We start from the raw sequence: 13,135 nt of genomic DNA, 5'->3' as shown, positions 1-13,135 counted from the left end.
TCAGTCACTGTTTAATACAAGGTTCTTAGGTTGGAAATACCCACTGTGACTCCTAACAAGACTCTCAAGGGCTTCTCTTACTGGCTATGTGAAAATGTGCTTCGTACTGGACAGTGATAATGGTATTTCATTAGTTTGCAGGTCATGACAGTAAACATTTTGCCTTTGTTGTTCCTCGACTCACTTCCTGTTCAGCATAACAATATTCCTTCATCTGACAGGAACACTTTGCATCAGAAGGTTAAAACTCAGAACACAATTCTGCTCTAACAGAAAAGGTTATCCATAAAACAGATAAAAACCGGCACTGAAAAAAGTAAAGAAGGCAAAAAGTACAGGAAGTCTGCATCAACATACGCAGAAGCAAGCACTCCACAAAAAAACCTGCACAAGATGAAAACGAGCAACAAGTACATGTCTGACAATGAACACACAAGTTGTTGTTTTTTTAATTATAACTTATAACTTATAACTTAAGCAAAGTAAAAATACTATATTAAAAAAAATAGAAGGCGTATATAATTGACGCCTTCTATTTTCATCTATAAAATAGATGAAATGGAATCAAATGAAACAAAGGCTATTTCTACATCCAATTTATCTTAGTGTGTGTGTATTTATATCAGGCTGGTATTTACATTCTACTCCTTGTGTTTGTCTTGCAGCGTGGAGCTGGACTTTAAGCAACAGGAGGATAAGCTGCAGCCCTTGATGAAGCGACTTTGCCCCATGGACAGTCGACAGTGCCCTGCTCTGCCTTATTCCAACGAGGTGTTCACCTCCACCCCAAAGCGCAAGTCCAAGTCTGAGTCCAAGAAGCACGCTCGCTGGAAACTTTGGTTCCTTTGAATCAAATGTAAAGCCTTTGAAAAAAAAAAGCCATCTTTTTTGGGAGCACATCGACATCTCCAGTTATTCATGGAGCAGTTAAAGGAATATCCAGACGGAGGACCAACGAGCAGGGTGAATGGATGCTGTCGGACACCAGTTGACATAAGGCTTTGAACGTAGACTGTCACGTCAGCTGGGGGGGAGCAGAGACACAAAATGTTTTCATTTCAGCCTAATCTTTTTTGACGCGTTTCCTGGACATTATCGGCAGCTTCAAACTCTAGGTAAGCAGTTTTTACACCCTTTTCTGTAAATATGAAGCTACTTTTTTTAATTAATTTTCTTCTTTTGAATCTTCCAGTCAGTGGTATGCACTTTGTCTTTTTTTTCTTCTTCTTCTACTTTAGAGCCATTTTCTTTGCATCAAGTGGAGGAGACATGCAGAGGGGTCCTGCCTGAAGGAAGCTGTAATCTTTGATGGGACATCAACTCCACTTTCAGTAGAGCACAGATATTTGAAAAAGAGGAGAAACATAAAAAGACTGTCAGTACAGTAATCACCAGAGAATCAGCACTGTTATTGTAACTCTGTACTATCCTCTCCCATTCTGCCATATTTGTCGACATGCTGCTCACCTTTCGCCCCTGGCTGAAAGTCTGCTTAGCACAGTCACATCGTCACATCGTCACCCTCTGTGTATCTTTTTTGTCTGTTTGTTTCTAATGTAGCTTTATGTGTAGCCAATTTCCCCCATCCAGTTGTGATTACTGATCTGACCGACTCCTAATGTTCCCAAACTATATTTTAGAAAAATAATAACCATTTTTATAACAAAGTACTGTGAAATCTTACAGCCTAATACTTGGGAATCTCTTGATAAAGCAGGTATAATATTTTAAAGTATAGAACAAGTATTCTCAAGTGTATTCTCGTTTTTTATCAACATGGGCGATGTTTGAATATTTCTGCAGTATTTTCTACAAAAAACAAAGTTTAAACATTTGTTTTTTTATTATTATTATTTCAAAGTAAATTATATTTTCACATTTCTCTCAAAGTCAAATAAGAGTTTGCCTTGCCTCTCTGTCACTTGACGTGTCGCAGTGGAGCTCTGACAAAAAGTAGCAAAATCAGCCTTGTTTAATGTCCATCTAATGCTTCCAGAGATGTTTTGTGTCTTTGATCTACCTTGTCATTCTGCTGCAAGCCCCATCAGGCAACTCTGCTTATTCAGGAAGCACCCAAAACAACTGTGCACTGAACTTGCAGCAAAAGCAGAAGGGCTATATAGATATATACATACAGAGCTAAAGGTATATAATAGTAATCCATAAGTGAAAAAAAACAAAAAAACACTTTGTAACCACCAGCTTGGGTCACATAAATGAAGAAATGAAACACTCATGATGTAGTAGTGACAGGGAACTTGTTACTAAGCGGGTATTTAGTGATGCTTCACACTGACTTTGAAACCCCCAAATGTATGTTTTGAAATGTACAAGAAATGTCCAAAATGCATACAGGCCTCCCATCATGAAACAACATAAAACACCTTCCACATTTATTAGTACCTCAGATAAAGATGTGCAAAAAGCCTTAGAAAATCCCCTTCTTTGCAAATACACTCCCCACTGTCTGTGTATTTTCACTCTGGATGCACATATTAGCAAGTCTGGTTGAGATGTTGTTACTTTTTACAATAGTTTCTCATTTTGTGAAGATCAACACACTTCTGTGTTACGTAAATGAGATATTCACTCGTCTTTCCCATTTTGAAGAGCGGCAAAGAGAGAATAGAGTCACTTTGTATCTGTTAAGGTTACACAAGGTATTATAGTTACTTAACGTACATTTAAAGTTTCACACATCTTTACTGGATGTAACAATAAATGTGGAAAATCCTGCCTTTGGAGAGGTCCAACTAGTATCCATGTTGGATGCTACTTTTATGCTGGTAGCGTCCAACATGGCTACTAGTCGTGTACAGTTCCTACATATGTAACACATAAAATCTGGGGGTGAGGGACCTTTCAAAATGTCTGTCACTAAAACTTTTACTTCTGATTCAGGTTTGATTTAGGTATTTGAAATTGGGGGCTTTTATTTTGAAAGGATTTTTCTGAACTCGTCTTGAAATAAAGCAATCTAGTAAAGAATCACACAACCGATTGCCACGTGGGTTGCAACCTGCAACAAAGAGCTCACTCACTCATTAACCAGGGTCATAGTAAAGAGCTGTACTACGAGAAAGTGCAATTTAGTGACCAAGTGCAATATAATGGATTTTTCTATTGTTTTTTTTTTTTTTTAAATACAATTAAAATATTTCATCTGGACAGTGTTGCAGTGTGGTGCTGTCACATACTGAATGCAAGTTTGTCTTTTACCCTGAATCGGTGTCTTGATTCCTTCGTATTCAGGTCATAGCTCCAGGTAGCCATGTCTAAGCCTATCGATGGGAAATTTCAAAGCGTGTACTGGTTCTGTGCAGACAAAACACTGAATCCCTGCAAGGATTCCCCCAGACATACTACATTTTGATGTATCATCGGCCTAGTGAAGCAAGAAGGACAGCTCAACGCTTAGATCCGTTACAAATGAAAACCAAAGGACATTCCCTTTAAGACAGCAATGAGAAAGACAGATAGTCTAAACAACACGAGAAAGTTGTGCCGTGAAGAGCTACAGTGCATTTCCGGAAAGCTAATTTGTGCAGCTGCGAAGCTATATACTTGTGACAGTATGTCTCTGAGCAAGCCTCATGAAAAAGTCTGTGGATATCCTGACAACACAAGTGTCCAAATGCAGATAATCTCACCTCGGCTCTTAGCACAAAACAAACCTATATTCACATGTAGTCATAAAGCTCACTTGGTCCCTGGATAAGTAATCATGCGCTGCCTTGTATTACATCCTGACACCCCTTCCTGTAGCCTTGAATTGTAGTACATTCACTTTTTTTTAGCTAATGCTCTTTTGAAGCATTGAGCTTAAACTGTTTCAACAAATTGTGACCTTGTTAACTTAAAACCCGTTTTATTGTCAATTCCTCACCAAACAAAAAGGGAGTAGAAATTACAGAAGAACGTTGGCCTCGCACATGGGACTCACAGCACTGCAAGGACAAAAGTCATGTGACCTGCCATGGCCAGCTGTCCTAAATGGGCAGCCTCTGTTCGTTTACATGACAGCATTTGCTCCAAGTGTCCCATGCAGCCATAACAGGTGCATCACAGACTGACACCAAAGGATGCGTTTGACCTCTAATGAAGATGGGTTGTAAAGATTGTGCATGACTTTTGTGTGTATAATTACAATGTTATGCATTTCATAGTGACTTCCAAAACACTTAATTTCTCCTTGAATATTTTCCCATTTCATCACAATATTACCAAAGAACCAATATTGTTAGTTTTTTTTAGGATAATTAACTTTAAAAAGAACAAAAGAACAATGTACAGCTCCAACATGAATCTCACCCTTTGATCCATGGTACCAGATTATATTTTATATAATCTAATTCACAAAAATCCCTTGAGAGATTTTAGCTGTGTCTGGAGCAAAACAAGCAGTGCAAATTAACCTGAACACACCTTCCACACTGAGGGGATGCTCTTCTTCAGCAAGGAGATTATGCTGCTGATGGGAAGATGCATTGTGCTAAACAAGAACAAACGCAGGCTGCAAAATACTGAACTCAAATTCAAGAGGAAGCATTTAAACCTGAATCCAACTGAGAATTTGTGATACACAAGAAGACATTTTTTTTAGAAATACTCTCTCTAATCCAACTGAGTTTAAGCTGTCATATATACATACACACATCAATGTGTGACCACTTCACCACATAGTGCGGGGCTTAGGCTATATTCACATTTTCAGTCTTTTGTGCTTCAAGTGAAATGGATCTGGACCATGACAAGGGCTTAGCAGTCGGGCTCCCTCCCCACTCTCTTCAAATGTGATTAGTCTTCAATAGAGAGAAGAGACACAACCTTCAAGTCTTGGAGGGGAGCAGCAGTTCCAGTCCATCAAACTGACTGACCCCATCCAGCATCTATTCGCAGCCCCTGTCACGACTGCTGTGACTCTTTCATTCCCTCCAGGATATTGCTTTAGTCTTTGCTTTAACAGTGTCTTCTTTCATTTTCCAACTTTTTTGCCTTTGCTCTTTTTCTTTTTAAAGTCATTCCACTTTCTTACCAATATTTTACATTTTACATCATTATACATAGTGTTCTCCATATTTGACAGAACCTCATTCAAACAAATAAATCTAAAATAATGTAATAAAAAAAAATTGAGACGTGAAACTTTTTCCACATTGAAAACATTAGTTCCAATCTTTTTTTTTGAATTAATGTTCTTTAAAGTTATTATTAGTAATTGTTCACTTACCTGCAGTAGAAGGGGGTCATATAACTATGAGCTTGTTGGCAAGGTAACTAAATCCTGGACTGGTTAAAGTCTAGCTAACCAAATGAAAATCATCTTCTTTTAGGAGTTAAAGCATGAGATGGTTCTAATACGACCATGTCGGCTGCATACATCCTGCTGTGAGTCATCAGTGCAAACTAGCTCTGCTAAGATCTTTTGTATTTTGCATTAATTCTAAGAAACATCAAATATAGCATTTTCCTGACCTTGTGAGGATTGTATGAGTCAAACACAATACGTTTTAGTTTTCCTAGTTTGCTAGTCTCCATCTCTCAAAGGATTTATTTCACTTTTCAAGAAACACACTGTTATTTCTTTCTACTTTAAGTAAAATCCCACTAAAAGAAAAACGTACAGCAGACATTTTAATGTGACAATAATCCAGTGAAAAATTAACAACCAAAAAAATGATGATCAATAAAAAGCCGTAATAACCCGGTTGACTATGTGTAAACTCTAAAACAAGGACCTTGTTGAAGATTTCCCCCATCATGAGCTTAACCCTGGAATCATGTGGATCTGTTTAATATGAAACAAGGTGCAGATATCTGAGTACAACTTGCTAACAAAAGTTACAAAGGATCAAAAATATTGCAAAAAGGTATCAGCCAATAGAAGGTACAAAGAGATAAGTAAGTTGGGTTAAAAAACAGAATTTTATTCTTCAGAGAAAAATCAGCCAAGCTAAAATTCCCCCTTATGAAAGTAAGAGAATGTCCTACAGTCTGATGGGGAAAAAAAATAACAAATTCAACCATAATTAAAATAGGAATACTTGATATAAAAGCAACACAGCACATCCCCAACAGAATATCAGCATCTGAGGTCATTTTTCTTCAGCTGGATTTGAGACATTGGGTGTTGCAAGACATATGCATCATGTAAAATAGAAAAAGCTTTGAAATGATATGTTCTGACCTGTTCTTTGCATCACAAAAAATTTGAAAGATTTGTGAAATGTTGAAAGCTTCTGTGCATACATATCCATTAATGAGGGAGAAGACGACTCCGAGTCTCACAGTTCAAACAGGAAGAAATCAATGGCAAAAGCAAAATTTGACTCTTTTAAAGTTAACTCTGTCCCATCACTTGATCATAAATACTTTTTTCAAGTTAACCACAGATCACAGAAAAATACTGTTGATGTTTTTATTAAGAAAAGTTAGCAGAAAATTGCTTTGAAATCAATGCTTAATGATTATCTCTCTTTCTGAGGTTTATTTCATGTACGCTGGAGTGGGTTAGCTTGGAAAAAAAACATAACAGCGGCTGAAATCAAGCATAAACAGGGAAGCTGAAAGGCTTTATCTGAATGATTTCTGTTTTAATGTTGGTGTCTCCCCACTCTTTCTCCACAGTGACGACACAATGCAACCTAACCGGCTGTTCAGCTTGCGGTTGCTAAAAGAGAAGTCCAACTGTTTGGTTCCTCTTTTAGAACCGTACAGTTATTACAGTTTACTTTAATGTTCTGCAACACGAGTTTACTGAAGCAAGAACTGACAAATATTACTGTCACGTTTAAAAATTGCTGAAAATAATTGCACATACATATCTTTTAGTAAACTTTTCATAAATACAGTTCATAAAAATGTTTTACGCGTCCCTGCAGACGACAATATAAATATCCCAGTTTATGTTTCTCTTGTTGTCGTGGGTCTTTCTAAGATCAGCGCTTTCTGGGTGGTGTTACGGACAGTCTTGAGGAAAACCATGAGATTCGAGCCGCCAGTTCCAGTGGTGTTGAGGGCAGTACCCGCTCCTCTGAGAGGGCAGCCCATGGCTCTGGCACGGTTACCAGGCACAGTGACATACTTGGCCACGGTGTTGAGATGATAGCTCCGTAAATCCACCAGAGCAGAGACGCAGGAGTTGTAGGCCTGGCAGAGGTCAGAGTCGGAGCAAGTCGTAATGAAATCTCGTAGCGACGGACAGACAGACAGAGTTTCAATCAGCTGCCGATGTGCAGGGGGCATGTAATCTCTCATGCGTGTCAGGAAGGCTCCTAGATAGGACAAATCAATGAGAAAAAAAAAAAAAAACAACAGAGAGGAAGCAGAATAAAAATAACAACCTCTTCTGGAAAGATTTCTCACCTGGGTTATCTACTGACATCACAAAAGGCAATAGTAGTTCATGGAGGGTATCTAAGCAGGTTAAAGGTCAATAGAAATGCTTCTTTACCTGTCTCGCCTTCATGTTGAATGCATAGCAAAGCATCAAAGCACTGAATGGCTGAGCTCTGCGCTGCACTTCCACCTGACAGCAAAACCGGCTCGTTGCTAACGCCTTCGTACAGGAGCCCTCTTGGAAGCATGGGGTTATCTCGCCACCTAACAAGTATTGAAAAGTCCAGATCCAGCTTATTCGACACAAATTCTTCTTCTAATGACAAAGTGAAGTAAATGAGATCAAAAGGAAATATTTAATAAGATCTGAATCATTAATATCTCAGGTAGTTGGGACATTGGGACAGCTGCAAAAAACTCACCCTGAGACAAAAATCCTCAATGTTCCATGAAATGTGTTTGCCTCGACATGATCTGGATCGAGCACAAATCCAAGTTATTTTAATTAACCTCGATTTTACCGTTAAATTAGGAAATCATATTGATGTAGCTTTAACTGAAAATTACTGTGCATGAGTTGGAATGTTTCCTTCATCTTCTTCAGAGACTGTGTTACTTTGATTAGGCCTTTCTGTATGCCAATTAGGTCGGAAATTTTCACGGCGTGCATCACCTCCAGGGATCCCTGGTTAGAGTTGAGAGTTCAGAAATGAACTGCTAAGTTACAAGAGAAAATAACACAGAGTCTGCAACAGAATAAAACACGGAAGGGAAAAGATGAAACTGAAACCAGATTTTACATACACTGTTTATAAAAACACAATAGAGACCACAGTTTTTTTTCTTCTTTCCTCAGTCTGACTTCTTTTCTCAGTCAGATACACTAAAACAAGTATAACTTTAAACCATCTTGGAAAACGCGGACGGTAATGTAATAACTGTTTTTAAAGTTTCAATTGTTATCTTATCACATTTGAGTTTTACTGAGGCAAATATGTGGATGTACTTTGATTCAAAACCTCAAATACACGCATATCTTTTGTGACATCATGGGAAAACTGAAAAAATGAACCAAGAAATCTAGAGGACGGTTGTGTATCAACCTCAGAACAAAAACAAAAGACCTTGTGAAGACAGTGGTTAAAGTCAGACAGAGAGCGGCATTGTCTAAATAGCGTCTGCCATTGAGTGAGTAAGAACTCATTACTGCAAAAGTGAAAAAAAAAACCACAACCTTTATTTTAGGATTGGTTTGATGAAAACTAAAAGTAAAGTTTGATGAAAACTAAAAGTAAAGTGTTGGCCACAAGATCTGTCGCTACATTTAGGGGAAAAAGGAAGAAGCTTGCAAACGTGAGAATGACATTGTAACACTGAGGTTTGGAGTTGGCAGCATCATAATGTGACTGGACTGGAGCACCTTTAGAAAACCTAGGATGGTCTGCAAACCTGACTCTGTTACACCAGTTCTGTCAAGAGGAATGGGACAAAATTCCAGAAACCTATGGTTAGAAGCTCATGGAAGTAAACCTAAAACATTTGAACCAAACATAAAAAAAAAGTATCTACAAAATTCTCCTAACATTCTGGTTTTTGCAAATAATTTTGATAATGCTAACTAACCTAAAAATGAAAAAATAAATAAATAAATTATTATCAAAGAAGTGACAAAAATTGTTATCGTTCTTCAATACAGTGTATTAAAATACCCGATTTCAACTGCAAATGGTTTTCGGCTCACGTGGGAAAAAGGAAGTCTGATCAAAAAACCACTGACCGTTATGCCTGAGCTGGCAGCCATCTCCACCAGCAACGACACCATAAAAAACCCTCTGCAAGTCTCCCCTCCAGGAAAGGAAAATATTAAATCCATGTTCCTGTTTAAAAAAAAATCGTGATATAACAACCCACATGAAATGATCACCAAACAAAAATGCAACGTGGATGATGCAAGAAAATGTTCTATACTTACCCAATTTCCATATCCCTAAAACAAAAAGTGAGACATCAGTGGAACATTTGTTTCAGGAAGATTTTTGGTATTTGAGCAAAAGCTAGTAGGGATGTCCCAACGTGATCCCAAGTAACAGCTCCAAAACCCCGCCAAGACATTTCTAAAGGATCGTTATCAACCATTGCCTATATGCATGTGCTGAGCTTACAAATGCAAAATCCTAGTTCCTGCAATTTCTTTTTCAGATCAAACCTGGGTTTTCTGCCTCTCTTTCCTCGCCTTTTACAAAGACATTCAGAGAGAAAGAAAGATACAGAGAATAAAAGAGAGAGAGAAAGAGAGGCTGAAGTGAATTCCTGATATCTGTGTTATGTGACCTACTCTGCCTGCTACAGCCAGCTGGTATTGTGTAGCTGAGAGATATACTATTGGTTTCATTTCATAAAAACCTTTACTGTAGTTTTTGTCTTGCTATTTTTATAACTTAGATGAATAGGTGTGACTTGGTGTCTGCTGATGCCTAGTCCTAATTGACTTTGATTGATGTTTGGGACAAAAAGTTCCAGTTGGGACATGCCTGATTAATATAATGAAGGTTCCTAGTGTACACATGTGAGGTCAAACGTGTAAAAAAAAAAAAAGATACTACTCACCTTGTGGGATCCTTTAATTTCCAGTTGGCTAAAACTGAATCTGCATAGGTCAGAATGGGTGGAAGGCCGATCCTGCGAGATATGAGCCAGTAAGGCCAGGCCAGGGCTTTGGGAAGAATCTGCCAAGAAATCAGTATACTAAAGTTCAGTCAAAAGGCTAACTTACAAAACAGCATGCTTCTGAGGATCCCAGTTAGCTCCTTTCAGTTGGTTCACAACCAATCAATAAAAAAGATATCCAATCAGCAGATTGGGTTGTTCCAGCAGGACGAATCTGACCCTGATGACTCCTTTGATTTTTTTTCTTTTTTCTCACTAACTATGACTTGAGCGAAGTTTTCACTTTTACTCTTAAATATTACACATTTACGCAGAGAGCTATATTAAAATTTGGTATTTATCTTCCAACATTATTTCAGTTCTTGATATTCCTGACCTATTTTGTGAAGAAATCCTCATCTTTATAACTTGTAATGCTTTCACTTTGAAAAAAAAAAAGTTCACGTTTTGGCTTTTTAAGAAGCTGCAATAAAACACCATCAAGAAAATTTGTCCAAACAATAATCCACACTGCATGAAACAGTAAATTTTTCAAAACTATCACCAAATTTCATGTTTCGACTTCAGCATTTACCTTAAGGCGATCCCGTTAAGAGGCCCTGTGGATGTTTTAGCTTGGATATAAATGTGTGGCTGGTGGCCTTGCTTTACCCTCCCGTGTCACCAGTAAATAAATCATAGCCTTTCCACTATCTTTCTCGAGTGCAGTGGTGCTTTACCTTTGCAGGCTCATGTTGTCCCTCCTGCCATACATATCCCATACTGATGAACCCCAGGGCAAGATGGGCCAGCCGGAGCTCCCGATGGTTACTTAAATGATGGGGACTCAAAATTGGCATCTGAATGGAGATTAGATTTACCTGTAGTTACTTTTTGGTGACAGTAAACACTGTATTCATTGCTTGCTGGAGCTTGCGGAGGAAAGGGGGATGGAAATGAATCTGACTGTGCAATTTCTTAATTCTTATTGCAACAGACTTCCACGCTCTTACCTTATGAACGACATCTCGCAGTTTACGAGACTCAATCAGATGTGTCAGGTTATTTGCCAAGTCCAACCACACCCGATAATAATCTGGAAGGTGAGTCTGGAAGATAATAAGAATAAAATGAGTTATTCATTGATTTTCCTTTGTTTGTGATTGTATTTGTTGAAGATGTTCATGTAGATCATCACTTCACGTCTGCTGTGGAGAAATAAAAGAAAATCAGCTAACTAAGAGACGAGGGAGGAGGGATGTTATTAGAAGATAAGCTGTTAATTTGTCTTTGGGAAGGAAATACAACTTTTTTCTTTTGCAAGATAACGTGTTAAAAACCAGCCTCTTGTTCGACGCTTTGCTTTGTTCTGTCTCTGGACCCTGAGCTATGAAGAAATGATTGTTTCCTGGACTTTGATTTGGCCATTCTAGTGCTTGATATGCTTTGATCTGAATCTTGTAGCTGTGGTGCTATGATTACAGTCCTATTGGAAGCTGAGCTCAGTCTCAAGTCTTTTGAAGCCTGCAACAAGTTTTCCTTCCATGATCATCCTGTGTTTGGCTCCACATCCTCAACAACACAACGACTCTTCTACAATCTCTCTCTCTGTAGAAGAAAAGCCTAAACCCACCATAGCCTAGTGTCACCACCACAAAAGGTGTGGTACCTTCAGGGTTATGTGCAGTATTAGTTTTTCACCTTAAATGCCTTTTTGTAGTTAGGTCAATAAGTTCAATCTCACCAAAGCACAGTTTGGTACAAGTTTGCTTTGATCCTTAAACAGCTTGTGACAAATTGTAAATAGTACTTATTGGTTGCTTCTCTGATTTATTAATTTTTGCCTGTTGGTTTAGCTGGATGGTCATGTCTTGGTAGGTTTGCAGGTGTGCCAAAATGATACACAGGTAAACTCTTTTTGACAATATGGTGACTTTTGAAAAATATTTGAATGCACATATTTTTTAGAGCTGTCACTGTAAAGGGAAATATAAGTGCAAGTCACATTCTTCAAGTTTTTCAATGTAAAAAAAAAATATATATATATATATATATGGTTTCTTTTCACGTGACAATTATGCACTGTTGTTGTTGGTTGATGCAAAATCCCAGCAAGATGCATTGAATCTTTGTGGTTATGATTTGACAAAATATATAAAATCTCATACAGCATGAGTATGTTTGTTAAGTACTGCAGTCTTTAAAATGTCTTAGAAGACAGAGGTTAAAACAAAAAACTGACAGATGTTTGATCATTTCTTTTGTAATGACCTTATTTTTGTACATTACTGCACAGTCACAGTCATGTGAAAGATTCAACTAAGGCTAGAAACAACAAGCTTCCATCGAATCAATAACCTTCCCTAACGTTACACAAGCCAAGTCAAACTTATCTGTTTCAGTCTGCAGGGATTACATGTGCTGCTGACCAAACATTTAGGCTGAGGAGACAGAAGGAATATTTGGCCTCAAAATTTAATAAAAATAACCCTGCTCCTACACAACGGATAATATCGTTCTTCTTAGAGCATTTGTTGAATGCCTGCCATTTTAGAAAAGAAAAGATGACAAGAAATATTACCAGTGGCTCTTCAAGGATAAATCCGAGCTCTTCAGATATATCAAATGCATCAAAGTCCGCCTGCAGTGTTTCTCTATAGTTTGTCTCCATATGCTCTACCCTGAACTCCACCGAAGCAGTTTGGCTTTGAAAGAAAACTCCCTCCGCGTGTGTGTGTCTGACTCAAACACAGCAATTGTTAAACTTGCTCTGAGCTTGCTTCCACTACTTTTGTCACATCCCTTTTTATTGCACTCTCTCTAACTCAAAGAGCCAATCAGATTTCTCGTGCAGAAATGTCAGGGGTTCACAGAGCAAAAAAAAAACAAACAAAAAAACAGAAGAAGCAGAAACTCTGTTTTGTGTTGTCTGCATTATACCTTCCTATTTTACAGCAGCTGATGGGAGCAGCAGATGGAAGAACAACTGCAGAGAAATAGGTGAAATATTTTAGCTCACGTGTGAAACTCAGAGCTTGGGGGGGTTAGGGCTTAATTTAACTTTAAGGAGTAAAGTCGAGTACAGAGACAGCTATTTATTTATATTTTAACAGTTTGTTGATGGGTTTTAAAAATACATTCTGCCACAACT

The 13,135-nt window shown here is 38.1% G+C and overlaps 2 protein-coding genes across 4 annotated transcripts in view; one reads left to right on the top strand and one right to left on the bottom strand.

The window, feature by feature from the left end:
• The window catches only part of insyn2ab (inhibitory synaptic factor 2Ab), a 35,923-nt gene extending 32,755 nt beyond the window's left edge, over nt 1–3,168 (top strand). For all 3 annotated transcript variants that reach the window (XM_017308766.2, XM_081616357.1, XM_081616356.1), the window contains 2 exons: nt 666–1,115; nt 1,239–3,168. In XM_017308766.2, the coding sequence (XP_017164255.2) occupies nt 666–849 (184 nt within the window). In that variant the 3' untranslated portion in view covers nt 850–1,115; nt 1,239–3,168. The remainder of the gene's footprint in view (nt 1–665; nt 1,116–1,238) is intronic.
• Nucleotides 3,169–5,906: 2,738 nt separating this feature from the next.
• LOC103476765 (indoleamine 2,3-dioxygenase 2-like) lies at nt 5,907–12,927 on the bottom strand. The gene is made up of 10 exons (XM_008429325.3): nt 12,566–12,927; nt 10,998–11,093; nt 10,725–10,844; nt 9,946–10,064; nt 9,311–9,325; nt 9,116–9,215; nt 7,906–8,023; nt 7,761–7,812; nt 7,454–7,602; nt 5,907–7,274 (listed from the first exon to the last, which is right to left on the bottom strand). Exons 1-10 carry the CDS (start codon nt 12,653–12,655, stop codon nt 6,904–6,906), a joined length of 1,230 nt encoding a protein of 409 aa, XP_008427547.1. The 5' UTR covers nt 12,656–12,927; the 3' UTR covers nt 5,907–6,903.
• Between the last annotated feature and the right edge of the window lie 208 nt (nt 12,928–13,135).

This window comes from Poecilia reticulata, chromosome 15 (assembly GCF_904066995.2).
Source record: "Poecilia reticulata chromosome 15, P_reticulata-male-v2, whole genome shotgun sequence".
NCBI classification, from domain to species: Eukaryota; Metazoa; Chordata; class Actinopteri; order Cyprinodontiformes; family Poeciliidae; genus Poecilia; species Poecilia reticulata.
The sequence above is the reverse complement of the archived record's forward strand: the minus strand, read 5'-3'. Positions and strand labels throughout refer to the sequence as shown.